The sequence below is a fragment of the Drosophila bipectinata genome, chromosome 2L (genome assembly GCF_030179905.1).
Source record: "Drosophila bipectinata strain 14024-0381.07 chromosome 2L, DbipHiC1v2, whole genome shotgun sequence".
Lineage (NCBI taxonomy): Eukaryota > Metazoa > Arthropoda > Insecta > Diptera > Drosophilidae > Drosophila > Drosophila bipectinata.
The window spans coordinates 22,346,890-22,373,900 of record NC_091736.1 but is presented as its reverse complement, the minus strand read 5'-3'; the positions used below and the strand labels follow the sequence as shown (position 1 = coordinate 22,373,900).

Genomic DNA, 27,011 nt, shown 5'->3' with positions numbered 1-27,011 from the left:
TTAGTGTGCAATAAAATGGCTCTAATTTAAAAATTTATAATAATATTAATTTCTTTTTAATCTATGGGGAAGGAAAAGAGCGTGCCGAATTCGAGTTGCTGATAAAATTTTGTATGGGCAGCTCTAAAAATGCTAGTTATGTCCTTTTTTTCCATTTTTTGTTGGCAGCGAGGGTCTTGACACGCCCACTTTTTTGTAGTACTCCTAGTTTTCTATACCGAAAACCAACTTCTAGGTTCGCTTTGTAATATTTAATGACAGAAAAAGTTTTCATTTACCCCATAGTGCAATGGTTTTAATTTTATTATTAACAATGATCTGTTTTTCTAATCTTATGATAACTAAAAGTAAAGATAAATTATAAAATTATGATAGAGATTCCATAGTTTCAAATTGAATTACATCTAGGGATAGTTCAGGAGATAATAAATGGGAAAATGAGTTGTAATTCTTACAAATGTGTTCAGCAAAATTAGATATAGAAATTGATAACTAAAGGGTTGGGAAGGATCTAGTTACTCTATAAGGAACTAAAGACATTAATTTTTTTTCAAAATTAATTTTGAGTCCATTTGTCCTAGAATAACAATGTAGTAGCATAACATTGAATAGTTTTAACCGGCAAAGATAGGTAGGCGACGGTAGGCAAGTGACGGTATCCCAGTTTAAATTTTTTAATACAAATAACAGAAACTGCTTTTGGACAGATTCAATCCGCTTTTGGTGAACAAAGTATTGAGGACTCCAAACGTTTGAACAGTATTTCAAGATAGGACCAAAGAGACATATGGAGTCTTAGTTGTGAAAGCATTATCAAATTCTTTTGAACAACGTGTGATAAAACAGCACATGTGAGACGATGTGAGGTTTGAACACTGCGATTGAACGTCATACAAGGACAGAGAAAGAAAAACATAACTTGACATCATCAGCATATACAAATATAGTAGCATAGTTTAGTAGGTAAATCGTTAAAAAAAATAACAAACAGAAGAGGTCCTAAGTGACTACCTTGTGGGACATCAGATGAAACGTTTATAATCTGTGATGTAATGTTTTTAAACAAAACACGCTGCGTGCGGTTAGATAAAAGGTCAACCACTGTACAATTTTTGGAGAAAGCCCAAGTTTATGAAGGATGAGATGATGGTTCACAGAATCGAATGCTTTGCTTAAATCAGTGTATACCACATCAGCACATCATGGTGCTCAGAAAACCCCTGTGGGTTAACATCGATTACCACCGATTCAAATAGTGTAGGATGGTTCAGAAAGCGATAGCGGTGACGACTGTGTAAATAATTTCAATAGCCGAGAGTATTCGATCAGATCAGATGTAAGAGAGGACGTAACAAAAGAGATGTGCAACGAGGCTAGGCGTCGTGAAGAAAAACCAACTCCACAGTAGCTACGATGTAACGGGTACAGCTCGGAGAGGGTTTTCGTTGGATAATTTGGTTTTAAAGTCAGATAGACTTTTTGGTAAGATGTTATGCATTGTATTCTAATATAAAGAGTACAAAAGGATTTCTCATTATGGGGCTCATTAAATGATTGACTAATATTGACTAAGACTAATATTTAGCTATTATTAGTATAATTTTTTTTCTATAAATTTATGGACTATTTAAGATTATTATTAAAAATTATAACAAATTAAATACTTCTAAATATTTTTCTATTTAATTGTTGTATAATTAAATAACATATAACATAAGTCCAGTTGCGACAAAGTCCAGTTGGTGGTCTTCTTTAAGCCAAAGTCCAAAAAAAAAAAACAAAAGTTTTATTACCCACAGTTTCCGCGGTACACATCAGAGAAGAAATAAATAAAATCTCAAAATATATCAAAATATTTTCTATTGCATTATATATTTTATATGAATATGTATGCACCGACTAAAATGTAAAATGGCATTCAACTGTTATAGCTTTGGAATACCCATTTAAAGATAAACATAAGTATTGTAGTTTGGGACAATTCATAGTAAATCATAAATGAATGTATTAATTTTACATGTGTAGTGCGAAAACTGAGTGTGGTGTTTGTTCCGGGGTTTGGTTCAGAAGAGACCAAAGGGTATGGACCACATAAAACTATGCGTGGAGATTTTTTGCTGTCGGCCTATGTAATAAAGTAAATTTGGCCTACATTCATTTTTTCCTGTTAAAAAATATTTTTTCTCATACAAATGGTGTATTGAAGTAAATTTTTCTTTTGCAGGTTATGGGTTTCGTGCTCAATTCAGATCCCTTGATAAATTTGTCAAAGTTTCCCATTATTGTTTGCGCTTGAACTGCTGTTTCGGCTATCTGTTCAATCTGAATGGTTTGATTTGACGGTGCTTGAGACTGTGAAACTGAGTCCTTTAGCGGATGTTCCTCATGTTGAAACTCCTCGTCCAAGTTATACTCGTCGGCGGAATTCTTAGAGCAATATATTTGTTCACTTTTTAATACGCCTTCAACCATTGAACTCTTATTTGGCTTTGGTGCACACTCGTACTCGACGTCTAGATTATACCAGTCAAACTCCGCTTGAATGGGTAAAACTTTTGAGGGGTCTGGTAACTGATATTTCATTGACTTCAATACAGGGATACAAGAAGTGTCTGGAGTGAGTTTACTTGGGCAGCCTGGCTTATTTAAGCGCTTATTAATTTCGGATATGATGTTGGGTACAAGCTCTCTTTTAAGTTGCGTACTCGGTTGGGACGCTTCTAGTGTCTGGGGAGGTATATTAAGGCATAGCGTGTCACGTGTGGTCATCCTCAGATAACTGGAAGATGTTTGTTTTGGTACAATAATGGCCGCCACATTGGGTAACTTTGGTACGTCGGCAAAAATCTCTTCAATTTCGTCAGTCTTTTGTAAATGACTATCAACTAAATTTATGCGCTGGTGATCTTTTTCTGGGATAGCTGTTGATTTTTTTGACATAGGCGATGTGGACTTTGGTTCTTGATGAATGTCTGCCATCGTCTGCACACGAACGCTGGCCACACCTAATTCGCATATAGAGCAATAGTCAGGCTCGGAAATGGTTGCAGTAGATGTCGCACAGTTTGAATCATTTTTAAGCCCACCAAAAGGGTGCAATAATTTCTTGAATTTAAGAAGGTTGGCTGGTTTGGGAGGAAGATCAGGAGGTATTCTCTGGGTAGGTTTAAGCGCCGTATGACCGCCAGATGCCATATCTATGTAATCATTGGAGGCGATCTCTGAGCCTATGGGCTCATAATCATTGCTATAGACACTTTCGTAGTTAGAGGTATCTCCAACATTGGGCAAGACATTGTAGAGAGATATTACTGGTTGTAGCCGCTCGATGCTACCATTAGCCTCCTCATTGTTACGCGGCAAGTGAACCATGCTGTTTTTGGTAGAAAAATGAACTCGTTTACGCCCAGTTGTAATGTGAGACCTACATGGTCGGATAAATGTGGAACCAAAATTATCTGTTTTGCACTTTGTCGGTTCTTTAAGTGTATCTTCCATGGATTGCTGCAAAAGAATTTGATTGACGCATTCTAAAACGGGATTCACAGCGCCAAGACTATAAGGTTTAGACGATATAGTGGACCCCTCCTGATCAGAAGCAGTAGCGTACCAATCGTCCCCAGTAGTCTCGTAAATCTGCTTCGGAGATGCTTCAGAGAAATCGGAACAGCGCTTTTGAACTCCCCCTAGATTACTTTGAATCATTTTAAGCTCTTGTGTAGAGTAAAATGCCCCATACGCCTTAAAGTCGCCACGCATGGACGAAGAAATCCCATCGCAATTCTCTATTTTTGGAATCGCTAAAAAGTGGAGGGGCTTTTGGTGCAGGTCTAGTTCTAAACTACTTTGTTCGGAGTAATTTGGTTTCGGTGCCGAAATTTCTTCGAGCCTTCTTTCCATAGTTGGTGCGTTAGGGTGTATATGTTCGTAGCTTATTTGCGAATCTTCTTGGCTAATGCTGCTAGTGTTTTCTTCAGACTGCTGATCTAATTCAGGGTCATAGATGTGCATCGACCGGGATCGCATATAGTCCCAAAAAGTGCTCGTCGTGCGTTTGGTAGTGTAGGGCTCGCTACGTCTTGCTCCATCGAAAGATGATGCAACGGTGTCATCACTAGACGAGCTAGGATTGGCTGCGGTGATATAAAATACAAAATATTATTAATTAGTGAAAAGGTTTGATAAAGGACTGTGAAGGCATTATTCAATAATTTTAATACTATCATAGATTATTATAGTTTTATAGTTTAGATATGCAATTTAGTGGAGGACATCAACAGCTTTACAAAGTAAATGTAATATTTAAATGACGGTATCTATATACATATGATAGTGCGCCTGTTTGTTTCTACTGAGGCATTATGTTTTTATACCCGGTACTCGTAGAGTTGTATCTTCGATACAATATATACGTAAAGTATATATATTTAGATATACTTTATCGATTTTAAGAGGAGATATGTATATAAATAAAAAGATATATCTTTTTTTTTACACTACCCTTTTTATTCTTCTTCCTTACTGAATGGGTAGTCGATACGTATAAGGTAGTAGTAGTAGGTTTCGGTTGTTTACTTTTTGCCAAGCGCAATAGTATCCGATTCCCTACCTTTCAAGTTTAAAGGTTAGTTAAAATATGTATGGTACAGAATCTGTACTACAGATGTACCGAGTATTAAAAAAATTGAAAAAATTTAATATTGAAAAAAAAATTTTTCTTAAATAATTAATTAATCAGAGCACTAAGACATGCGGTTCGTTACTATCGTGACTAAAAAATTGAAAAAATTTAAAATAGGAAAAAAATTTGTTCTTAAAAAATTAATTAATCAGAGCACTAAGACATGCGGTTCGTTACTATCGTGACTTAACATAACTATCAAATATTTGTATTTTAATATTTAAATGCTTTTTTCAACTTACGGTTCTTACGTAGGCTCATTTCTTTAGTTGGATTTTGGTTGTTCTCATTTAATTCAACTTCATAAAACTTTTTGCGACATTTATTACATAGCAATGCCTCCATTACCATACAGTTACAGCCATCCGGATTCTGAACAGCGGCTTTACGTTGTTTCTGTTGTTGGTTGTCAAGTCGCTTTCTTAAGGCGCAATTAAGACGAACTAAGCGACAAATTTCCATATCTCTGTCAAGAAGCCTTTGCCCGGCAGTCTTCATATCTCTTTTTAGCTTCGCCTCAAAAACGAGAAGTGACTTGATAACAGAATCTAGCTCAATGGTACGTCGAAGCTTTTCATTTGCCAGTTCTCGGTGCAATTGCTTATTTTGTTGGTCATAGCTAGATATTAAATTTATAAATCGACATTTTATACTCAGATTCTCTTCTTTGGTAATACCAGACAAACTTGAGCCAGAGGTGCTTCGTTGTACCTTAATTCCTTTGGTGGCCTGAGAAAAGGGCTTCAAACTCTGTAAGATTTCAAAAATTTACTATTTTTTTTGGATTTTCTATTTATTTCTTTTGATTTATGAAACTAATGAAGAGTAAGTGAGTGATAGTAATGAGTGTGAAAGGCCGCCAGACCCTCCAGGTTATACTTAATTAAACTATATATTAACAAACATTTCTAATGGAATAAAATGGCTAAAACACTTTCCTAATATCAGTAGCTGTTTTTTTTCCTACCTCAGTTGGGTTCTGGTTTTTTAGATGGCCGCTTTTACAGAGTGACTTGAGAGGAACATTTTCAAATTGATTTAAGCTAAAGCTGCATTGTGAGCGCTTAACCTGCACCATCTCGTACATCTCCTCGTCGCAAGGATAATTGTCACGAATACAATTAAGGCCTCTCTTGTCCAATTGCCAGTTTGTGTAGACCGAAATTCTATCCGGCCGAGACTTCGCTTTTGTCGATATCAACTTGCTGCCTCCCTTTTGACATTTTAGAGAATCGTATCCATTCAAAAGCTCGTTTCGAATAAATTTCTCGATGAACTTGGTGTGTGGTTTAGAGTTAAGGTGTGAAAAAAACTTGGGACTCGTTTCATATATGTTGCCTGTTGACCGACGATAGCGAAAATCGGTTAACGACCATTTCTGGGCGTGTGGCAATGTATGGCTCTTTTTCTGATTGCTAGGTGAATCATTTTCATTACGATCTGGTATGAGTTCGTTCATTTGAAAATTGTTTCGCCCGATCATATTATGAAACTAAAGTAGAAAGCTTGAGGGCTCCATCCATATTGATCCTTGTCGATATCTTCATGTCCATGTGTATAAACGTATCTGAAAATAAAAAAAAAAACTGTGAGAAGTTCTATAAAAGCTGTAGGCAAGCTACAAATTTCAAATTTCTGTACAAATTTTCAAATTTACATATGTAAATGAAATAATTTACATATGAAATATGTACATATTTCGGTAATATGTACATTCAAAAAGATATTGAGCATAAGTCTAATTACAAGCATTAACTACTACGCACTACACGAACACATACATGTACATGTACACATGTACATACACGCCCAAAAGTGTTTTTTTGGCTTATTATACCCTTGCAGAGGGTATTATAATTTTGATCAAAAGTGTGCAACACAGTGAAGGAGACATCTCCAACATTATAAAGTACATAAATTCTTGATCAGGATCACCTCCTGAGTTGATATAAGCATGTCCGTCTGTCTGTATGTTTCTTCGCGAAGTAGTCTCTCAGTTTTAAAGCTATCGACTTGAAACTCGACTTGGAACTGAGGGGGCACACACCCCTCTTTCCTTTGCACGCAGTATATAAGTCGGAACGGCCGGGATCGGCCGACTATATCCAATAGCTGCCATATAACAGATTGACCGGAAATGGTATAACTTTGGTGTTTTTAGAGTTAGAGCGTTCGGATTTTGCATGAGTGCAAAAAAAAGTGCACAATAATACGACCTACCAAATTTAAAAAGAATCGGCCCACTATATCCTATAGCTGCCATATAACTGAACAATTGGAAATGACGCAATTTTCGTGTTTTTAAAGATAGAAAGTTGGAACTTTGTACAGATTATATTTTTGGTCAGTTTATCTCACCTATCGAATTTCTTTGGTATTTTAGAAGATAGAAACTTGGGTCTTTGTTTTAGATATTTTATTGTAATTAATTGGTTTTATTATGATATTCTATATCCGATGATTGCGATATATATCCGGTTTTAACTGCAAGGGTATATCAACTTCGGCTCCGCCCAAAGTTAGCTTTCCTTTCTTGTTTTTGATTGTATTTCACGCCTATAAGATATTCCCTCAATGCAGGGTCCGTCCGTTTCGTCACTGCGTCACATGATAGATACTGTCACAGCTATCTACGAATCCTTGCTTTCAATAGGCAGTGACAAGGTAATAGCAAATTAAAAATTAAAATTAAACCGTTTTTTTTAATATTTAGGAAAAAGTAGCAATGACGCCAATAACTGCCACCACCGAAGAAAAAACTAAGCTACGACAATGTATTCATTACTGATCACTGTGGACTGCAGTCTCCGTAAGTGATGAACTGGCGAACTGACCTCGAGCTAGCTATTAGCTAATTACTGTGAACGGCAATCCACGTAGGTGACGAACCGCATGCCTTAGTGTGCGCGAGGAAACTACTATATACAGGAAAAAAATGTAAGCGTTCGATCTAAATCAGTGGATGGGCAAACTCTCATTTTCCATAGCACGCGTGCATAGGATAGGAAATTCTGCCGCAGCGCTGCCGGCACACTGACAGTGTAAGCATTCTCAATTTTTTTTAGAAGCTCTCTCATTTGCTCCCATTTTGACTCATTTGACAGCCCAAACTTAAAAATTAAAATGTTTCCCTGACAAGTATTTTGTTCAGAAATTGGGTTGGAAAAAGTTTTCTTCATGGAGAATATAGATAGGGAAACGTAGTTTTTCATTTGTTTAAGAAATGTTGCTAGAAAAGATGTCTTTAAAATAAAATACACTATTTTAGTTCCCATTCAAACTTTTGAATAACGAAAAAAAAATATATATACATATATAAAAAAAAAATAGTTTTTTTCGCTCACTGAATTCTCTGTTCTCATTCTTTTTCTCTGCTACGCACACACTCAAATTTTAAACATGTGTTAGTTTTGCCCCCCCTCTTCTTTATGTAGAGAGTAAGTTGTTTGAAAAAATGTTGCGAATAGATCGGCAATTGTCTGAGAAGAGTGAATTTTCAAACGTAATCAAAGGAAAACAAGAAAGGAAAGCTAACTTCGGGCGGAGCCGAAGTTTATATACCCTTCCAGTTAAAACCGGATATGTATCGCAAACATCGGATATAGTTAGCCGATCCTTATGGGAATATAAATATATAATCCAATTTATTACAATACAAAATCTAAAAAAAGTCCCAAACTTCTATCTGCAAACATACCAAAGTTGGTATTTTTACCAAAACCATTTCCCATTGTTCAGTTATATGGCAGCTATAAGATATAGTCGGTCGATCGTTATGAAATTTGGTAGGTCGGATTAACTGACCAAAAATAAAATCTGTACCAAGTTCCAGCTTTCTATGTTCAAGAACACGAAAGTTGGGTCATTTCCAATCGTTCAGTTATATGGCAGCTATAGGATATAGTCGGCCGATCCTTACGAAATTTGGCATGTCGTATTATTTTGCCAAAAATAGCGCTCGTGTAAAATTGTCATATGGCAGCTATAGGATATAGTCGGCCGATCCAGGCCGTTCCGACTTATATACTGCGTGCAAAGGAAAGAAGGGTGTGTGCAAAGTTTCAAGTCGATAGCTTTAAAACTGAGAGACTAGTTTGCGTAGATCTAGATCTCATATCAACTCAGGAGGTGATCCTGATCAAGAATATATATACTTTATAGGGTCGGAGATGTCTCCTTCACTGCGTTGCACACTTTTAACCAAAATTATAATACCCTCGGCAAGGGTATAAAAAGATACATATTTAGGATACATATTTTTAAAGTTAAAATTTGACAGAGCTAGTATATATCTTGAAAAATCTATAGGCGGTATATATGAACAGGTAATGTATGAAGATTTAGCGGACAAAATGATTTTAATGCAAATGATTTAGCACTGGAGGAGGATTTTCCTTCGGTGATGGTAACGCAAAGTTATCTTCGGTCACAGTAAATCGGTGGAGAAGCTTTTGGTGCCATCTTGCACAAATTAGACACCTAGTATACACTTTTTGTTCGAAATCGGACCACAGCAGCAATTCCTCATAATCCAGAGAGGCGAGAAATGATTAAATTTCTCGATAAAAGGAATGTTCACATCTTTGTCAATTAATGTCTCGAAACATAACTTAAAAATTTTTTACACTCCGCATAGTTTCCACCGAATAGTTTTTGGCAATGCAAAACTGGGAAGTCAAGATTAAGTTGGGGCTTAATATAAGCCGAAGGCCAGTCTAATAATGACATCACCTTTGCTTAGTCGTTATTTCCAATTCTTCTATAAAATGGTCTCATATAAAACTTGCAGCCTGCATTCTAGCTCGGTCTTTACTAGATCCAGTTTACAAATATTCCTCTAACCAGCGAATGCTTTTTACTCTAATATTTAATCTTCTTTTTAAATTATCAAAGGTTGTGAATTTTACTTAGATTAGTTTTTGTTTATTATTATCCATTTAATTTTTTTTTTATTTTTTTTATAAACAGACGATTTTTAAAAATTATTATTATTTAATTATGAAATAAAAAAAACAATGGTTTAAATGTATGATATATTATTTACCTAATTATTATTTATTTTTTTTTAAGTTCAATTAAAATAACACTGGCGAAAAATACATAACAATTTATTATTTTAATATGCGGAAAAAACGAGATAATAACAAGGTGCAACAGTGATTTTTAAAATGACATAGTTGGAATTGTTTATCTGGTACAATATAACACAAAACCGTGTTTGAAATATTTAAAATACTTAAAAGTCAATTCAATCTTACAAATAAGAAATAAGCTAATGAAAGGACACACTGTTACTCCGGTTTGGGAAAAGAGTTATAACTTCAACAATTTTTATAATTTCATAAAATTTGTCTCGTTTTATTCAGTTTTAATAAGACAACATTTATATGTGTCCTTAATGACAGAATTTTTGTAATTTGTACCGAAAAAATGGCGTCAAAATGCAAAAACACACAAACAAAATTTCAGTTTCTTTTGTAAAAATTGTATCCTTCAGTTTAAAATATTTGAAGATATATTTTTTTTTAGAGCTACATCTTTAATCTTTCGAAATTGGACGAAAATTTAAAAAAAGGTTTAAAATTACGCTTTTAGAAAGGTTTTAAAAGGTTTTTTATGATTTAAAACCAGAAAAACGTTTTTTTTAAATCAAGTTTTTAGGGTGTTTCACATATTTCAAATACGGTTTTGTGTTATGTTTGACCAAATAAAATAATTCCTATTAGTCAAATAATGTTGGCTGTTGAGAAACTGAGTTGAAATCTCCGATTTTATACCATGATTTGTAACCATGATTATGATCAATCTGCCTTAGGATCCTTCAATCCTGCTGACACTTTTCTCTTACAGTAGGTGAAGCGCATGGGGCTTTTGATGGAGGTGATAGGATGAATGTGGATCCTGGCTTTTCCGTGAATTTCACGACGCGGTGAATTTAAGTTAAATTGTGTTTATTTATCTGTATTTTTTTTTTGTAAAACTGTGTCACTTTCCCCTTTTTTTGTTTAATAGTTTTTTAATAATTATAACCGCAAAAAAAAAAAATGTCCGCCCGGGGTACAAAGATTTTTTTATATTCGTACAGAACGATATTTCGTACACAAATAAAATATTAAAAATAAAGGTGACAATACCATAGCTATTACAAATCGCTATATTTCGCTCTAATACGGTGAAGCGAGGCGAATGCGCATTCGTTTCCCTTCCGCCCTAAGCTATCTTAAACTAGATTTAGATAACTAACAAATTCAATCTTTTACTTCAATATAAAACAATTTAAATTCAAGCAAATTAATAATAAGACAAATAATAAAAATTAATAAAAACTACGAATCCATTTACAGCAAGTTTCGAAGCGAACGTGTGTTACCGCCACGAATCCCTATAATTCCTACAGATGTGCCAATTGAATTTAAACGCCTAAATGCCAATTAGAATCTAAAGGTTAGAGCTCCAACATATTTGTTAAAATAAATCTTGCATAGAAAACTAAGAAAATCGATAATTTGTTTTCTCTCTTCTTCCTTCTTTTAATCTAATTAAGATACATTTTTTTTCTAAATAGATCCAAGTTCAATACTCAAAACAAAAGAGAGAAAAAAGCTTACTCACATTTTAGTGACCTGGTAATGTACTAAATCGAATAAAAACAAGAACGGAAAGGTAACTTCGGGCGGAGCCGAAGTTGATATGAAGTTGATATACTCTTGCAGTTAAAACCGGATATATATCGCAAACATCGGATATAGTTGGCCGATCCTTATGATGGCATCATAATAAAACCAATTAATTAAAATAAAAAATCTAAAAAAAAGTCCCAAGCTTCTATCTTCAAAAATACGAAAGTTGATATTTCTACCAAATACCATTTCCGATCGTTCAGATCGGCAGCTACAAGATATAGTCGGTCGATCCTTATGAAATTTGGGAAATTTAGATGAAATTCGCGTCTGTTTCTATGCAAACTATTATGCCAGTTTTAAAGCTGTCGTTTTAAAACTTTGCAAACACCCTTCTTTCGGCCATTATCGGCCGACTATATCCTGTAGCTGCCATATAACTGAACGATCGGAAATGGTATTTGGAAGAAAAACCAACTTTGGTATTTTAGAAGATAGAAGCTTGGGACTTTTTTCTTAAATATTTTATTGCAATAAATTTGTTATACTATGATATTCTTATAAGGATCGGTCAACTAGATTCGTTTTTGCAATATATATCCGGTTTTAACTGCAAGGGTATATCAACTTCGGCTTCGCGCGAAGTTAGCTTTCCTTTCTTGTTATAGTTATCGGTTGGCAGTTTTGTAGTTATATAGCAGCTATAGGATAAAGACGGCAACAACTATAAGGTAGTTTCGTCATCAGAACGAGTGAATTGCGTAAAAACAATTCCAAAAAATTTTCCAATTCTTTGACTCCAAAAACACTAGTTTGGGCATTCCATCAATATGTTATATATGTCAGCTATAGGATAAATTCGGGCGATCACGGTATAAAAACGCCCAAAATATGAATATGTCGAAGATTACAATTTCCCTCCTCCTGATAAACGAATAAAACTAGAGTCCTGCATGAATAACAAAAAAGACGACATTCAAAATTTGAATTTCAAATGCACAACCTTGAAATTGAATTGAGTGAATTTTTGAGACGAAAATAAATCGCATTCGAATTGTTTCGAGTGCATTATAGAATGTACGATATAACTATGCATATTTGCCTGTATTATCAGACGGTGATAATAAAATAATTCAAAAGTGGATGCAAGTCATTGTTTTTTTTTTTAGATTTAATTGTTTTTTTTAATTTTTATTATGTTGCCGCTAAACAAATTTTGTAAAGTAGTTTAATTTGCGAAACTCAAACGAAAACCAAACAAAAACTCTAAGAAAATAATAATAACAGTTAAAAACCATAAGTATAAAAAAATTATTCATACATTCGCGAAAAAACCACTTTCATTATAATTTACCTTTCGGTCAATTTTGAAAATTTTGAAGATAATTTTGCAGTGTAAAAAAAAAATTTGAAAATGAAAATGGCAGTGTAAAAAGTGAAAATTGAAAAGTTGGCAGTGTAAAAAGTGTTTTGAATCTATATCTCCGAGCGGAGATCCCCTGTATTAAAATGTTTTTAAGTTGTTCTTTTTTATCAATTTTTTCACCCAAATCTAAAAAGGCATTTATTTGAAGCCATAGAAGCAAGATTGTCGTAAACATGGTCCTGGTCCTACCTATGTATTCTCTTTTTTCCCTTTGCCTTACAATTAACATGAAAAACATTGACGTTACCAATATAAAAAATGAATTTCTCCAAAAGTAGTTAAAGGTGTCATTTTAAATTGAAAAACATATAAATTTAAACAACCTACAATGTATCTTATTTTAATGAATAATATGCAATTTGTTTTTTGCAAGCAAAGATTTACCAAAATTTTAAAAGTTTCATAAATCTTAAAGATTTAGATAGGGTGATCGCCCACATTGAAAACACTTCAGATTAGTAAATTGTGTTTTCTTGTTCGATACTTTTAAGAGAATTAAATTGTTTTATAATATACTTGTACTACAAATTAAAATTTCTTTTCAAAGTATTCAAATGCTTACATAATTATTTATGTAAATATTTAATGATGTATTACGTGTTCTACAACTTAGACTCTAAAGGAGTCAATTTCTGTTTTCTTTACAAACAAAAAACTCCCTTCTTCTTCGCCAACCTGCCCCCCCCCCCCCCCCCCCCCCCCCCCCCCTGGTTTCTTTACTACTTTTTAATTCTTTTTTTCTGGGGCATGTATGTATGTGTTGATTGAAACTGGTTTTAACAGTTAAAATTGTATTTGATTTTGACCCAATGTTTCTATGCATTGTTCAAAGCTTTAATACAATTACAAAAATTTAAAAATGATTTTATTGTTAATGTTTATCATGGTCTTTAATTTCACGAATTTTATATTTAAATTTAAAGAAGAATATATATGTATCTTTTCTTAGCTATTTATTAAATCTTACTTTTAAGATTAACATACTTCTTCAGGTTGAGTACACAATGTTGAGACGCGTGGTGTGTTTTGCCTTGTTTTTGAATCACTCAGAGAAAGCGGTTTCATTCCTCGGAATTTGTACCTGCCCTCACTAATTTTTTTTTTTTATTAGTTTTCTTAGTTAACTTTCTATTATAATAGTTTTAAGTTTATTTGTTTCTCTTTACTTAGGACAAGTGAATTTTGAGATCGTTTTCACTGCAATTTGGATTTAACTACTGAAGCCGATGAAAATCTGGCTGATAACATTTTAAATAACAGAAAAATCCTGTAACAATTTTGAGTACTTTCACATTTTTATTTGATTCCGTATTTTTCACGATACTACTTCAGCGCGCGTTTGAAAATAACTTTTAGGTGCGATTTGCTCATTTCACATTTTACAGATGCAGATACAGCGAAGTCGAATGCGAGCAGTGGTGTTATTTTCGCTGTTTTCCCGTCAGATTTTGATTTTTGTTTTCAGCCTAGTTCTCATATCGAATACATGTTTGACGATAAAAAATTGATATTCCAGTGTGAACGAAGTTTCGCAGTACGGTCCACCTTAAAATTGGTTTAAATATGAATTTAAAAATTGTCAATATTGATAAAACAAATACAAATTAAATTTTTACTATTATCACAGAAATCTATTTTGCATTTTGAACCTATTTGGGTGCAAAAATATTAATATAAAGGTGGAAGTGGAACACAGCCACGAAAATTTTGTCTTTGAATAATTTCATTATGATATAATTTGGGACAAATAATTTCGGGAAATAATTTTAGTGTGTGGTGTGGAAAAGAGTGATTCTCATTATTTAAATTTTTAATTTTGATTTCCTAATTGATTTTTTTTCTGGTATTTTCGACTGGTATTTTTTGGTCAAAATTCAAATTGGCCCGTTCAACGTACCGATCAAGCTTTACGACTATAAAAAAAACGCGCCTTATACTTCTACCTCCAAGGTGGTGGGGAAAAGAGTATCTTTACTATTGCAAATAAAGTGTACATTTGAGAATATTATTTTTGTTAATTATTATTAATTTTTTGTATTTCATCTATTTATTGAGTATTTAATGGGGTGTTTCATTTAGTGTACTTAGGTTTTGTTTTGTATTGGTTTTAGTTGTTTTAAATTGTCTATTCATTGTTGTGTTTCGTAGTGTTTGGAGTATTTGTTGAGTTTTTGATTTTATTGTATATATTTTATTTATTTTTATTAATTATTATTATTTATTAAGTATTCATTATTTTTGTAAAATGTGATATTGAGATAGGAAAAGGACAAAAATTTCGTAAGATTTGCTTTTTATTTGCGTTTTCTGGCCATTTTTGTTCAAAATCACAAGTTTTTGGCTGTTCATAAAAATAGCATAAAAATAGTTATAGTTATATTTTTCTTCTTTTCAAATAATCGTGGTGAAAAAATGTTTTTAACAACAGTTTCAATAACAGTCGAATTTTTTTTTCCACAGAATTTTTCAATTTTACAACACTTTTTCAATTTTTGAAATTTTCCAACTTCGCGGTGCCGAAATAACATTTTTTTTTCATTTTGTTTCTTCGGCACCGCGAAGTTGGAAAACGTCCAAATTAAAAAAGTGTTGGAAACTGAAATAGTGGTTTTTCATAGGCGGGAAAATTTTGATAATATGAATATTAATAAAAAAAAATTATAAATTTCAATATTTCAAGCGTTTTTAAAACCAGGGTAAGCTTTTCAAGAAACTCTTTGTCCTATTTATTTAAATTTCATATTCCCAACTTATAATTTTTTTGTTAAAACTTTTAGGTTAATTCAAGTTTAATAGTAATGTGTTTAATTGAAAAGAAATTTCTTTTGAAAAGATGTATAAAAATATTATGAATTAAACTTTTTAATAAACAAGAAAGGAAAGGTATCTTCGGTAAGGTATGTCGTTTTGTTTTGCCACAAATAGCTCATGTAATTTGAACTCTCTAACTCTAAAAACACCAAAGATATAGCATTTCCGATCAATCAGTTATATGGCAGCTATAGGATGTATTCGGCCGATCCCGGCCGTTCCGATATACTGCATTCAATAGAAAGAAGGGTGTGGAAAACATTCAAGTCGATAGCTTTAAAGCTGAGAGACTATTTTGCGTAGAAACATAGAGACGGACATGCTTTTATCACCTCAGGAGGTGATCCTGATCAAGAATATATATACTTTATAGGGTCAGAGATGTCTCCATCACTGCGTTGAACACTTTTGACCAAAATTATAATACCCACTGCAAGGGTATTAAAATGCGTGTACTTGGGGTTCAACATTTCGAAGTTTTATTTAAATCTGAGCACATAATATTTGAGTGGTAATTACCAGTTAAAATAAATAAAAAATAAAGTCCCATAATGAATCATTCTCTGAATTAAATTCGTCTTCACCCAGCTCATCAAGTTTTTTTTTTAGCTTTTTTAATTGTTCATCGTCACTAAAAATTGCCTTAAACACGCGTGCAGTAAAGTCATCATAAATTCCTAACTTCTTTAGAAATTTAAGAATTTTCTTTTCAAAAACAGTGTAGTTCTGACGTGAGAGAGATTCATTTCCGGGCCGAGTCACATTTTGTTCATATAAGTAAGTACCCTTGCTATGCTGTGTTGTGAAGATCTTGTAAGCCTTGATTTTTTCATCGAGCTGCATGAACGGAAGCTTTAAAGCCACTTCAAGGTTCCTGTAGTACGGGTTAACATCATCATGGCTATGGTCTAGCAAAGTTTGGTTTATCCTCGACGTAATGACTTCATTTAACTTAGCAAGCTGCTGAAAATGAATTTTCTCCTCGCTCAGTACGATTTTACTGAGTAATAGAAATCCGAGAAAAACAGAAACTTGTAGTGCCATGTCTGCAACAATGATTTGAGTTTTCTTAGTTTTCCGTATTTATACACCGGGACTTGTCATGGCATAACATAAAAATGAGTAGTAAAAACTAGTCACTGTCACATAACTCATTTTTATGTTATGTCATGAAAATTATTTTAATAAATGAGTTTTGTAGCAATTTAGGTCAAAATTTTTTCATTTAAGGTAACAGAAAAGACTTTAAGACTTTTGGTGAAAATATGTGAATTTTTTCGACTTAAAGATTTATATACTTATGTATAATATGTATGTATATCTTATACAAGAATTAAAGTACATACATACATAGGTCTCGACTCATTTCCGCGTCTACTATTGCCGCACTTGTATAACACACTTCTGTTCATAAATTGTGCGAGCACGTCGAGAACACTTGTGTAGGAGCTGTTCCCTGGATTAAATAGAGTGCGCAGACGAGCGACGGTACGGACTGACGACTGACGAGCAAGGATGATTCGTCCCGCTCCAAAGTTAGCTGTGCTAGATGTGATAAATGCGGCTGCTTCACGGGGGTGAGGATGTCGCTGAACGGATAATGTAGTCTGTTACGTATCAATAGTCAGTCAGTCAGTTTGAATTACGCACCTCTAGTGCACACTTTCACTCAGTATTTTGATTTTTGACTCACTGATTTTGTTCTAAAGCTACGTTAAGTTTGGCGCCGCAGACACTCCGATCAGCGATCCCAGTGAAAAAGGGAAGCGATAATGCTGTAGGTCAAAATATATTAAGTTGAGGTTAATTCTATGTTGTATTTCCCCTACAGAATAAAACACGCTTATTACTATGTCCTATTACTTAAGTTACTATTACTTATGTCCCTACCGTTGCTTACGCTACAAGATCGCTACCACTCATCCCTGAAACACGCATGAATTTTAAACTCCACTATTTGCTGGGTAGAAGAAATTCTTAGTTTTTTTTCTTAAAATGTGTTTGCTTATAAATATTTAGTGAATATTATTTACCAAGTGTCGTAAATTAAATTCAAATTTTAAGTATCGTAAGGATGACGTCAGAGTGCGTGCGAGAAGCGAGCTATATTATTCTAATCTTTAGTTATTAACTTTGTGTTAAAAAAAAAGTGGCGTTCACTTGCAAAAACACCCAGAAAAGTTTTTTAACTATTCACGGATGTCTTAGAGTCGAGTTTTGAATATATGTACATATATTAAATAAAAGTAGTATTATTATATTAAATAATAAACTAAACTAATAAAAATAAACTGTATATTAAAATTACAAAATTACCATCTGAACTTTTAAACACACATGATTTGAACATAAACGGTAATAAAGGTGACATGATGCAACAAATCAATCAGAGCGCTCTGAGCGAGTTGAAGCGATAAATCAGGTTCAAATTGCTGTCTTGCTTTGTTCTCGCTTCATCGCTTGAACTCGCAACTTGCTTCGCTTTCACTCTGACATCTTTCGAGTTATTGCATATGAAAAAGGTTGCAGTGGTTTATCGTTCGTTCTCACTCAACATCCTCGCATCGCTTCTCGCGCTGCGAGGCGCAGTTGATTGAAGGCAATTGATTGAATTTGGTTTATTGCATGCCTCTAAGCTATTAATGCATCGCTCGCAGGCTGGGACTGACAACAATATGCCTTTAAAAAATTTTGCACCTTTGAAAAATCTAGGTTTTTTTTTTTGATTTCCATTTAAAAAATTCTTTAATATAACATCTTACTTAGAGACTGCGGGTTAAAAAAATTAATAATTGAACGCTAATTGGAGTCCTGGATAGAAGATCCAAGGATGGGCTGGTCCCTAAGGAGCTCTGGCGAAAGGTGGTAAACGATTTTTATCGAAGAGATGCTAAACAGCGGAGGACCCCCACCGGAATGTGAAGACACAGGTATCAGGGTAGCGTCAAGGTGATAGCGTACAAGCTTGGAGAAGTCTACCCTGGGGCAAGGGTGGAGGCGGTTGACTGAGCTCAGATTCCAAGCAAGCCGAGGGCGCGAGTACGCTCCGGCCGAAAACCCGGCCGACCATAATACCATCCTGGCGATGCTGAAGATGTGCATGTGGAGGATGCGGCTAGTACTGAACCACGCAGACGCAGAAGAGCCAGACTTGGAGGAGCCGACCGAAGAGGTGCACCCAGAAGGAATGTCGAAGGAGTAGGAGGATATCCTGGAAGGGTACGTCTCGGAGGAGAGCGACTTGACAAGGGCCCTTAGAAGCGGCGGGATGGAGGACGACTCTCTGCTGATCTCCGAGACGGAAGCAGAGGTTCCTGTGGTGGAGAATCTCAAGGATGTCTCTCACAATCTTGGAGATAAGCTTCCACCACAGTATGGCGGCGTCAGCTGCCCTCCTACTCCACCTCGCCAAGAGTGGAGCTGATGTGGCCCTCATCCAGGAACCCTGGATCTTTAGAGGGGGCATTGGAATATAGGCTTTGTCAAGCCGATACAAAAGGTAAAAGGCGAGCCTGCATCCTCGTAAAGAAGAACCTTAAGCTCTTTTTGCTACCTAATTTTAGCAATGAAGATTAAGGTCCAAAGGGACCTCTAAGGATATGCACCCGCTTCTCAAACAGCTGGTGGAAGACAGCGAAAAGCAGAAGATCGACCGCATTATAGGGTGCGACGCCAACGCGCATCGATTCATGGAACTAGTGGTCAATTTCGAGCACTTCACTCGGCTAGCAGTACGCAATCCTAGGAAAGCAAACTGGAAGCCCTACAAGAAGAAACTAGACAGATTCTTTGGGAATCCTCCAGCAAGGGACGTTAACCACGGGGAAGCCCTGGAAATGGTTGGCACGATAACGGCGGCTTGCGCCAGGGCATTCAATAGGTACTGACCCAAAAACAGATCGGACAGTAGCAAGTCCAAGAAACCACCATGGTGGTCACAAACACTTGCGTCTTTTAAAATCAAGGTCGGGCCTTGAAAATACCTTTAACTTTGGTAGTAGGGCAAACACAGAAGGAGCTTGGGAGGCGTATAAAGCGGATCCCAGCTACCCCATACCGAGCCAGCTCGAATACCTCCTAAGTAATAGGAATTTCAGTTGGGCGATAAACAGTTTCAAGCCCTTTATATCTCCAGGTCTAGATGGCATATTCCCGGCCCAACTAACTAAATCCGGGTCCAATCTGTGGTTATGGATTACAAAAATATCCACAAAAATCTTCTTCATACCCAAAGCGGGAAAACCATCGCACTGCTCCCCTGAGGAATTCGGACCAATAAGTTTGTCGTCCATCTTCCTCAAGACAATGGAGAGTCTTATCAGCCTCCACATTCATCTCACAATTAACCCAAATGATATTTCGGGATCACAGCATGCGTATAGGAAGGGCCAATTCACGGAGGCGGCTCTTCACGAGATCACTAAGTACATCGGAAATTCTCGTAGACATAGGAGGTGCGTTTGACAACATCCTGCTATGGGTAGACGATCAATCCGTGTTCCTAATAAGGTAGATCCCAATAAACAGGACTGTTAAAGCGACACTAGGAGGAGAGTCTATTCAAAGAATCGTCAGGAGAGCCATTTCGCAAGGAGGTGTACTCTCCCCCTTCTCTGTAACGTGGCGGTTAACAACCTACTGCGATCCCTAGAAGGTGGTGGATGCAAAGTTATTGTTATATGCGGATGATGTCGCAATATGCGGATGTGACGGACAAACTGAGGGTTCTCTCAGCATAGGCAGATAAGAACAGGCTAGGAGTAAATCCGTCCAAGACCGAACTTGTCCTCTTAACGCCAAGTACCTAGGTATAACGCTAGACGCTAAGAATTTCGCTAGAAAACTTACGCTAAAAGACTTCATACTCGATCTATTACCTGTACAGATATTGGGGGTCAAAATAGCTGTGGACACACCAAGTTGGACTTATATCGTTTCACGCCTATGGGGGCTACAGACTACCTATCGATCGTCCATCATCCCACCTAAAACTATAAGGTCTCCATTCCATCGAGGGAAGAATGGCCTGGTGGGAGACGATTTCCACTGCGAGCGGCTGTGAGTCCTTCATACTCCGGCAATGAGCGACTCTCAGAGTTATTGACGAATTTTCGTCCAACTCTAGGACAGTGAATGACTTTCGCAGATCTCTTCACGAGATGGCGGAGCAGCATGACATCCACCTCAAATGGGTGCCCGGACATAGGGACCACAAGGGAAATTACGCCGCTGATGAATTAGCAAGGGCGGGTACTACCAACCCTCTTCTCCCGGAGAAATAACTGTAGGCATCACCTTAACAACATGCAGACTGAGATGCAGGGATCACTTCGACCTGGTAGCACAGACGAAATGGAATAGTCTCCAGAACTGCAGAAATTCACGCATAATATGGCCCACTCGCTCTAGAAAAAGATCAATGATGCTTTCGCTCCGGCGTAGTTGACTCGAACTCCTGGCTGCAGCAACACTTACGGACCTAACAGATCTCACGGAGATCGGTCCATGCAGACTCATTGCCTTCATCCGGGATCATCAAACTGGATGGGACCGCGAGCCGCCTCAGGAAGGGTAGAACTCTTTGGACACTTTAGGAGATAGGAAGGGGCGGGGTCCCCTTGGAGGACCCCTCTTGCCCATGCGGTATCACAAGGAGCCTCAGCGTCTCAAGTGGATTCGGGAGGCAATGACTAGCGACCCGCCGCCTCAACCTAAACAAACCTAAGCAATATTTAACTCATAAAACAGATTTTTCTGCTGGGAATCGAATCCACAACCTTCTGATTAAGAGGTAGAAAACTTAACCATTAAGTCATGCGTTGCGCGAAAAAAAATTTTGAATGCCTAGAAAACTATTGAGATTATAAATTCAGTATCAGCAAAGGGTCGGGAGAATTGGTTTGCCTACGTTGTTATTTAATAATTTTTTTTGTTTTTTAAACAAAACAAGAAAGGAAAGGTAACTTCGGGCGGAGCCGAAGTTGATATACCTTTGCAGTTAAAACCGGATATATATCGCAAACATCGGATATAGTTGGCCGATCCTTATGAGAACATCATAATAAAACCAATTAATTAAAATAAAAAATCTAAAAACTCCCATGAAACTAAACGATCGGAAATGGTTTTTGGTAGAAATACCAACTTTGGTTTTCTGGAAGATAGAAGTTTGGGACTTTTTTTGATTTTGTTTTGTAATGAATTTGTTACATTATGTTATTTTTATAATGATCAGCCAACTATATCCGATTTTTGCGGTATATATGTATCTGGTTTCTTGTTATAATAAAAATTGAACCAGAATTTGTGTTTTTACATTTTTTTATAAAAATTGAAAAATAATTCGTATTCTTAATTATTATTATAAAAATTGAAAATAAGAGTTATGTTTCAATTTTAACGATATAAATCGGAAATAAAAGTTTATTGTGTTGCCGGATTAACCCATAAAAAATGTTATTTGTGTCCTTTTCCCACTCCCCGCAAAGGCTTTATTGTGGTTCAATTTTTTTAAACTCATAAGTCTTATTTGCAGTCCTTGACAATTTTACAAGCCCAAAAAGTAAAAAATTTTATTAACAAAATTAAAATTTTTGAAACTAATAATATCAGTGTGGCTTTTATTCAGTTCTAGGAATCTAGTCTATATATGTAGTAGATTGTTTTATTTTCTTCAAATGAGTGAAAAAAGAAAGGTCGATTTCATGCGCTTTTGAAGATATTCATATTTTAAGGAGGCAACCTCGAAACCTTTAATGTGAATCTGTTAGCTGTGAGACTAGTGGAAAACCAATCTCTGTTTTTTTTTGTTTTTTAACTTTTTCTTTTCTACAAAATTGAAAAAAAAAAATATTTTAATTTAAATTTTTAAACTTTTAATTTAAATTTTAAAAGTATGTAAAGGTCTTTGGGAATGGAGTATTTTTGGGAGTACTGGGAATCCACCCCGAGTATTTCGAATTCATTCATTGTTGTCTACACATGCACCGGTATGTACAGGCTTCTCCGTGTGAAATCGCTGTTTTTATATACTTTCTCCTGTTGAGAACCCGTAGCTGACAATGAATTTGCAATGAGCAATTACGTATGTATTTCTGCATTTCAAATTATATGTGGTCAGCAGAATGATTTAATAAATTCTGCAGCGATACTTCAATTTTAGATTCAAAATAAGTTATTTTATCTTTTTCTGGTCTCCATTTTAATTTCTTTTTGTAACTTCTGAATAAGGGAGATATCGCATCCAAGGAAATAAATCCATTGCTTACTATAATATAAAGATTTAGAAATAAATATAAATATATTGTTGTTTTGTTAAATTGATTTCAATTAAAAAGGCTAAAGCATTTTCAGGACTTACTTTTGTCATCTCTTTCGGCTTAAATTAGTTCGTCATACCAGCTATTTTTTCTTTATTTAATGCTTTTTGCAGTAGAGGAGAAGTGTCACCCGTTTTCCATTTTTTGGCCAATGTAGAAGTTGCATGCAACAAAAGTGGCATGGAATCTTCAGTTTTATCGACCAGATCAGATGCCGATTTTCGCTTTAACCTTGGTTCTGCCTCAGTGTATGTCAAGCGTTCGCGACCAGGCTTTTCGCGTGGAATATCATCTTTAAGAAACTCATTTCTTAAAGATATTGCGAGCTATTGCGCATGCTATTCTTTAAAACAGTCAAGCATTCGGTTGCATCTTGACAAATTAGTATTATGAATCCAAAGAGTACCCTGAATTTCTCTTATATTATGTTTTGCTGGACATCACTTATTTCACCTTTTTTAATATTTTGCAAACTGCTGCACAGCAGATTATTGGCGGTTGTTGTCGCTCGAAACATCAAGCAATGTTGAATTAGCGTTGCCGTAAATCGGGCAAAAACGGGTAAAAATCTTTACCAGTATTTGATTGTTAACAGTTTGGTTAATAACATTTAGTTATAAAATTGCCTCGACTGGCTTAGACTCACAAGTTACACTCCACAGAAAATCAGATACATTTGTAGGCATAAAACGTCAAACGTCATAATTGTAGTCATTGAAGCGGCATAAAAACGTTCCAACAACACATTGTACGATTGAACAATATAACACATTTTCTTTTTTTGTTTGAACGTTGCTTTTGTTTTATGAATCTTCTCTTTGCGAGACTAACAAGAGGTGTATCAAATCTTATATTTTTAACTTAGCTAACAGCCATATTGACTGATACGGAGTTAGACGGCCCTAAAAATCGATTGCTGGGTTGGGAGGTCGTTGCGTCTCAGGCGGGATACGCTAGAAACCCGAGTCAATCCCCGAGCGAGAAAATTTGGGTGCGAAGACAGTTTTTCTTTGTATGATTCTTTTTGCTTCTGGATTTCGTCTTTCACTGCGAGGATGCCCAGATCCCGGTGGATGTTTTCGTCGCGAACATACCAACATACCATGCGCCAGTCGGACAGCCAAGTTTCCACTATTATGAGATGATTAGCCAGTTGGGTTGTTGCCTGCGTTGGGCATCTGGAGCGACTAAGGATAGCGGTATTATCGGCGAACGTTGACGTTGTTAGTTGTGCGCTCGTAGGAATATCCGCAGTATACAAAACATATAGACACGGGCCGAGTGTGCTTCCTTGTGGAACTCCAGCTTCGATGCTGTAGTCGCCCGAAGTAGCTGCGTTGCATCTTACTGAGAACACCCTATTGTAGAGGTACGATTCCAGTAGCTTGTGGGTGTATGTTGGCAAATACGTTTAAATTTTGTGCATGAGTCCGATGAGCCAAACTCGGTCGATAGCTTGAGATACGTCGAGGAAAATAGCGCTGCAGTATTCTCGCTGTTCGAAGGCTGAGCATATTTCGGATGTTAATCTGTTCACTTGTTCGATGGTTCCGTGGTTTCTTCGGAAGCCAAATTGGTGTGCCGGGATAATATTGCAAGCTTCCAGATGTGGTATTATGCGAGTTAACAAGCATTTTTCAAACAATTTAGACAAACAAGATAGAAGGCTTATTGGTCTGTATGATGACGGAATTGTGTGGTCTTTTCCAGGCTTCGGTATCATTATAATGATGGATTTCTTCCACTTTTTTGGGAAATAGCCAAGATTAATGATTCCATTAAATAGTTTGCAGACGACCTCTATAGCGCATTTTGGAAGTTCGATCAGCATCTTTGGGGTCATTAGGTCACCACCAAGAGCTTTTTTTGGTTTTAGCCCTCTTATGACTTTTTCTTATGAGCTCGGTCTTCGTCGCTGCGAGCCCAGCATCCCGAAGAGTTTCTTATCGGGGTGGCCGTTTCTATTGGGGCGCTAAGATTTGGGTGGGCCCTCCACAGGGGGTACTTTGTGCTTGTTGGCGAGAGATTCTGGAAGTACCTCAGCTGTGCATTTTCTTCCTGTTGGTGACGAGCCTGGTCGAGTGATCGGGCTGCTTTCATAAGGCGTTGTGTTGAAGCTGGTGATCTGCTGTTTTGCCAATCACGACGCGTGCGCCTCTTTTCTCGCACGAGCTGTTCGATTTGGTGATTAGATTTGAAGTATTTGTTTCGGTCTACTTCTTTCCCATGAGGAGTAGAGATTTTAGCTGCCCCAACGAGTACTTCTTCCAGGGCGCTCGTAGTGTAGTCGATATCCGATTCCATGTTAAATTCCGGGGCGAGTTCTATGTGGGCACTCACGTACTTTTTGTATTTTAGCCAGTTCATTTTTGGCGTCGTCAGGCTGAAGGGGTGTTCGGGTATTTCTGGGCTTTGAAGAAGCGTGAGAAGCACAGGCGAGTGGTCTGATGATAAGTCCGATACTGCTTTGGCACTTATTAGATTGCGAGGTATGTTTTTTTTCACTGCAAAATCAATAAGGTCTGGGAGCTTTCGTGAGTCTGTTGGCCAGTATGTGGGACTTCCAGGGGAAACGTGGTCCAGTTTATTTTTCACATTTATATTTGCATTGTACAATTGTCTTCCTTTGGGAGTCACTAGACGTGATCCCCAGTGCGTATGTTTGGCGTTGTAGTCTCCTGCGGCTATAAAACGATCCCCAAGTGAATTGTAGAAGTCCATAAATTGTCCTTCCGAGATTGAGAAACGAGGAGGGCAGTAAACGGCAACAATTGAAAGGATTCCGTTGCTTGACTGAATTTGTATCGATGTGGCCTGCAAGACGTTTGTTGCAAACCTTTTGTGAAAATGGTGTTTAATTCGTTCTCTGATTAGAACTCCAGTTCCGTCGTGGGCTTTCCCACCCGGATAATCCCGGTGCGGTAGATTGTGTAGCCTCTTATATGAAGGTTGTATTTGCTTGTAAGATGCGTTTCCACCAGTAGCATAACCTCAATATGGTTTTCGGTCAAGAATTGTGACAATTCTAGTTTATGCCGTGAGACACCATTGGCGTTCCACATTGATATTCGTAGCGCCTGCATAGATTATTTAGACTTTTGTGCTACGAGCAGCTGTATCACCATGTTCTGGTTTTGAACAAGCGTTTGCATGGTCGTTTTCATGAATGATAGAGGCTCCATCATACTTTGTTGGAGGGTAAGCATCATAGTTTCCGTTTTGCTGTGTGGCTGTTCTGGGGCCTGTTGAGCGCTTTGAGAGTTAGGCTGAATTGGAATTTCCCTTCCAGATCGTAGAGCTTCGGCATAGGAGAAGCCATTGGTGGTGTTTAGTGGGCCGAATGAGGATCTCGCAGCTTTGGCGAAGAAGACGTCTGGCGTAGTTTTTGACGCAATGTACGCATTCTGAGGATTTTGGTTGCGCGTTGCGGTCGCTTGACGCATGCGACTCTTTAACTCCTTATACACCATACATCCTCTATAGTGTGCTGTATGGCTGCCTCCGCAGTTTCCACATTTCTTCACGGTACTATCCTTGTTTGTAGTGCAGTAAGCGGAGTTGTGGGCGTCCCCGAGAACTACACAGACAGCCCGAAGTGTGCAGTAAGACCTTGTGTGTCCATACTCTTGACAATTAGTGCATTGCACTGGACCGTTGCGTTTATGTGGCTCTTCAACAGTGATTTCCCGATGCAAAAGATATTACAGATTGTAGATTGGGTGGACTTCGTTCTTCTTCAGCGACCTGCTTTCTGGCTCGAGCTCGACCTTGAAGAGGGGTTGTGGCTTTTTATCTTTATTTAGAATGTTAGTAACATTCTTGGCGGCGAAGCCCTTTTCTTTAAGGGCGGTTTTTATTTCCGCGGCGGTAACATCAGGTTCTATTCCATTTACTAACACTTGTAGGCCCTTACTGCTTCTCAGCTGGTACGTGTAATAGTTTTTCTGTTCAGTGTCCAGATATTCGGACACGATTGGGAAGCGCTCTTCAGTCTTGGTTTGCACCTTTGTTTCATGGATGTTCCCTTTGATAAGCGGAACAACATGAAAGTTGTCACCGTTCCCGATCAACGACGCAATTTTGTTGACCAGGGCACTCGAGCTTTTTTCCCTAATATAGATTAGAGGGGGCTTGGGTTTTTCTTACGGTGTCTT

General features: G+C 36.6%; 3 protein-coding genes across 20 annotated transcripts in view; 1 reads left to right on the top strand and 2 right to left on the bottom strand.

The window, feature by feature from the left end:
- Nucleotides 1-287: 287 nt before the first annotated feature.
- On the bottom strand, nucleotides 288-14,173 carry LOC108120239 (uncharacterized). 7 transcript variants are annotated; one of them, XM_070277707.1, is made up of 5 exons: nucleotides 13,712-14,166; nucleotides 5,649-6,248; nucleotides 5,359-5,431; nucleotides 4,924-5,300; nucleotides 288-4,133 (listed from the first exon to the last, which is right to left on the bottom strand). In XM_070277707.1, the coding sequence occupies exons 4-5, from the start codon at nucleotides 5,177-5,179 to the stop codon at nucleotides 2,185-2,187; spliced, it is 2,205 nt and encodes a 734-aa protein (XP_070133808.1). In that variant the 5' UTR covers nucleotides 5,180-5,300; nucleotides 5,359-5,431; nucleotides 5,649-6,248; nucleotides 13,712-14,166; the 3' UTR covers nucleotides 288-2,184. The 7 variants fall into 7 exon arrangements, with proteins under 7 accessions (XP_070133808.1, XP_070133807.1, XP_043069665.1 ...); XM_070277706.1 differs by lacking the exon at nucleotides 13,712-14,166 and adding exons at nucleotides 9,726-9,767; nucleotides 10,530-10,762 and having other exon boundaries at nucleotides 291-4,133; nucleotides 4,924-5,431; XM_043213730.2 differs by having other exon boundaries at nucleotides 291-4,133; nucleotides 4,924-5,431; nucleotides 13,695-14,166.
- Ir40a (Ionotropic receptor 40a) overlaps nucleotides 10,883-27,011 on the top strand; it is a 32,956-nt gene continuing 16,827 nt past the window's right edge. For all 12 annotated transcript variants that reach the window (XR_011442207.1, XR_011442206.1, XR_011442208.1 and 9 more), the window contains exon 1: nucleotides 10,883-11,125. The gene's annotated coding sequence lies outside the window, so the exon portion shown is untranslated. The remainder of the gene's footprint in view (nucleotides 11,126-27,011) is intronic.
- On the bottom strand, nucleotides 15,983-16,970 carry LOC108131115 (uncharacterized). The gene is made up of 2 exons (XM_017249884.3): nucleotides 16,881-16,970; nucleotides 15,983-16,584 (listed from the first exon to the last, which is right to left on the bottom strand). The coding sequence occupies exons 1-2, from the start codon at nucleotides 16,948-16,950 to the stop codon at nucleotides 16,061-16,063; spliced, it is 594 nt and encodes a 197-aa protein (XP_017105373.2). The 5' UTR covers nucleotides 16,951-16,970; the 3' UTR covers nucleotides 15,983-16,060.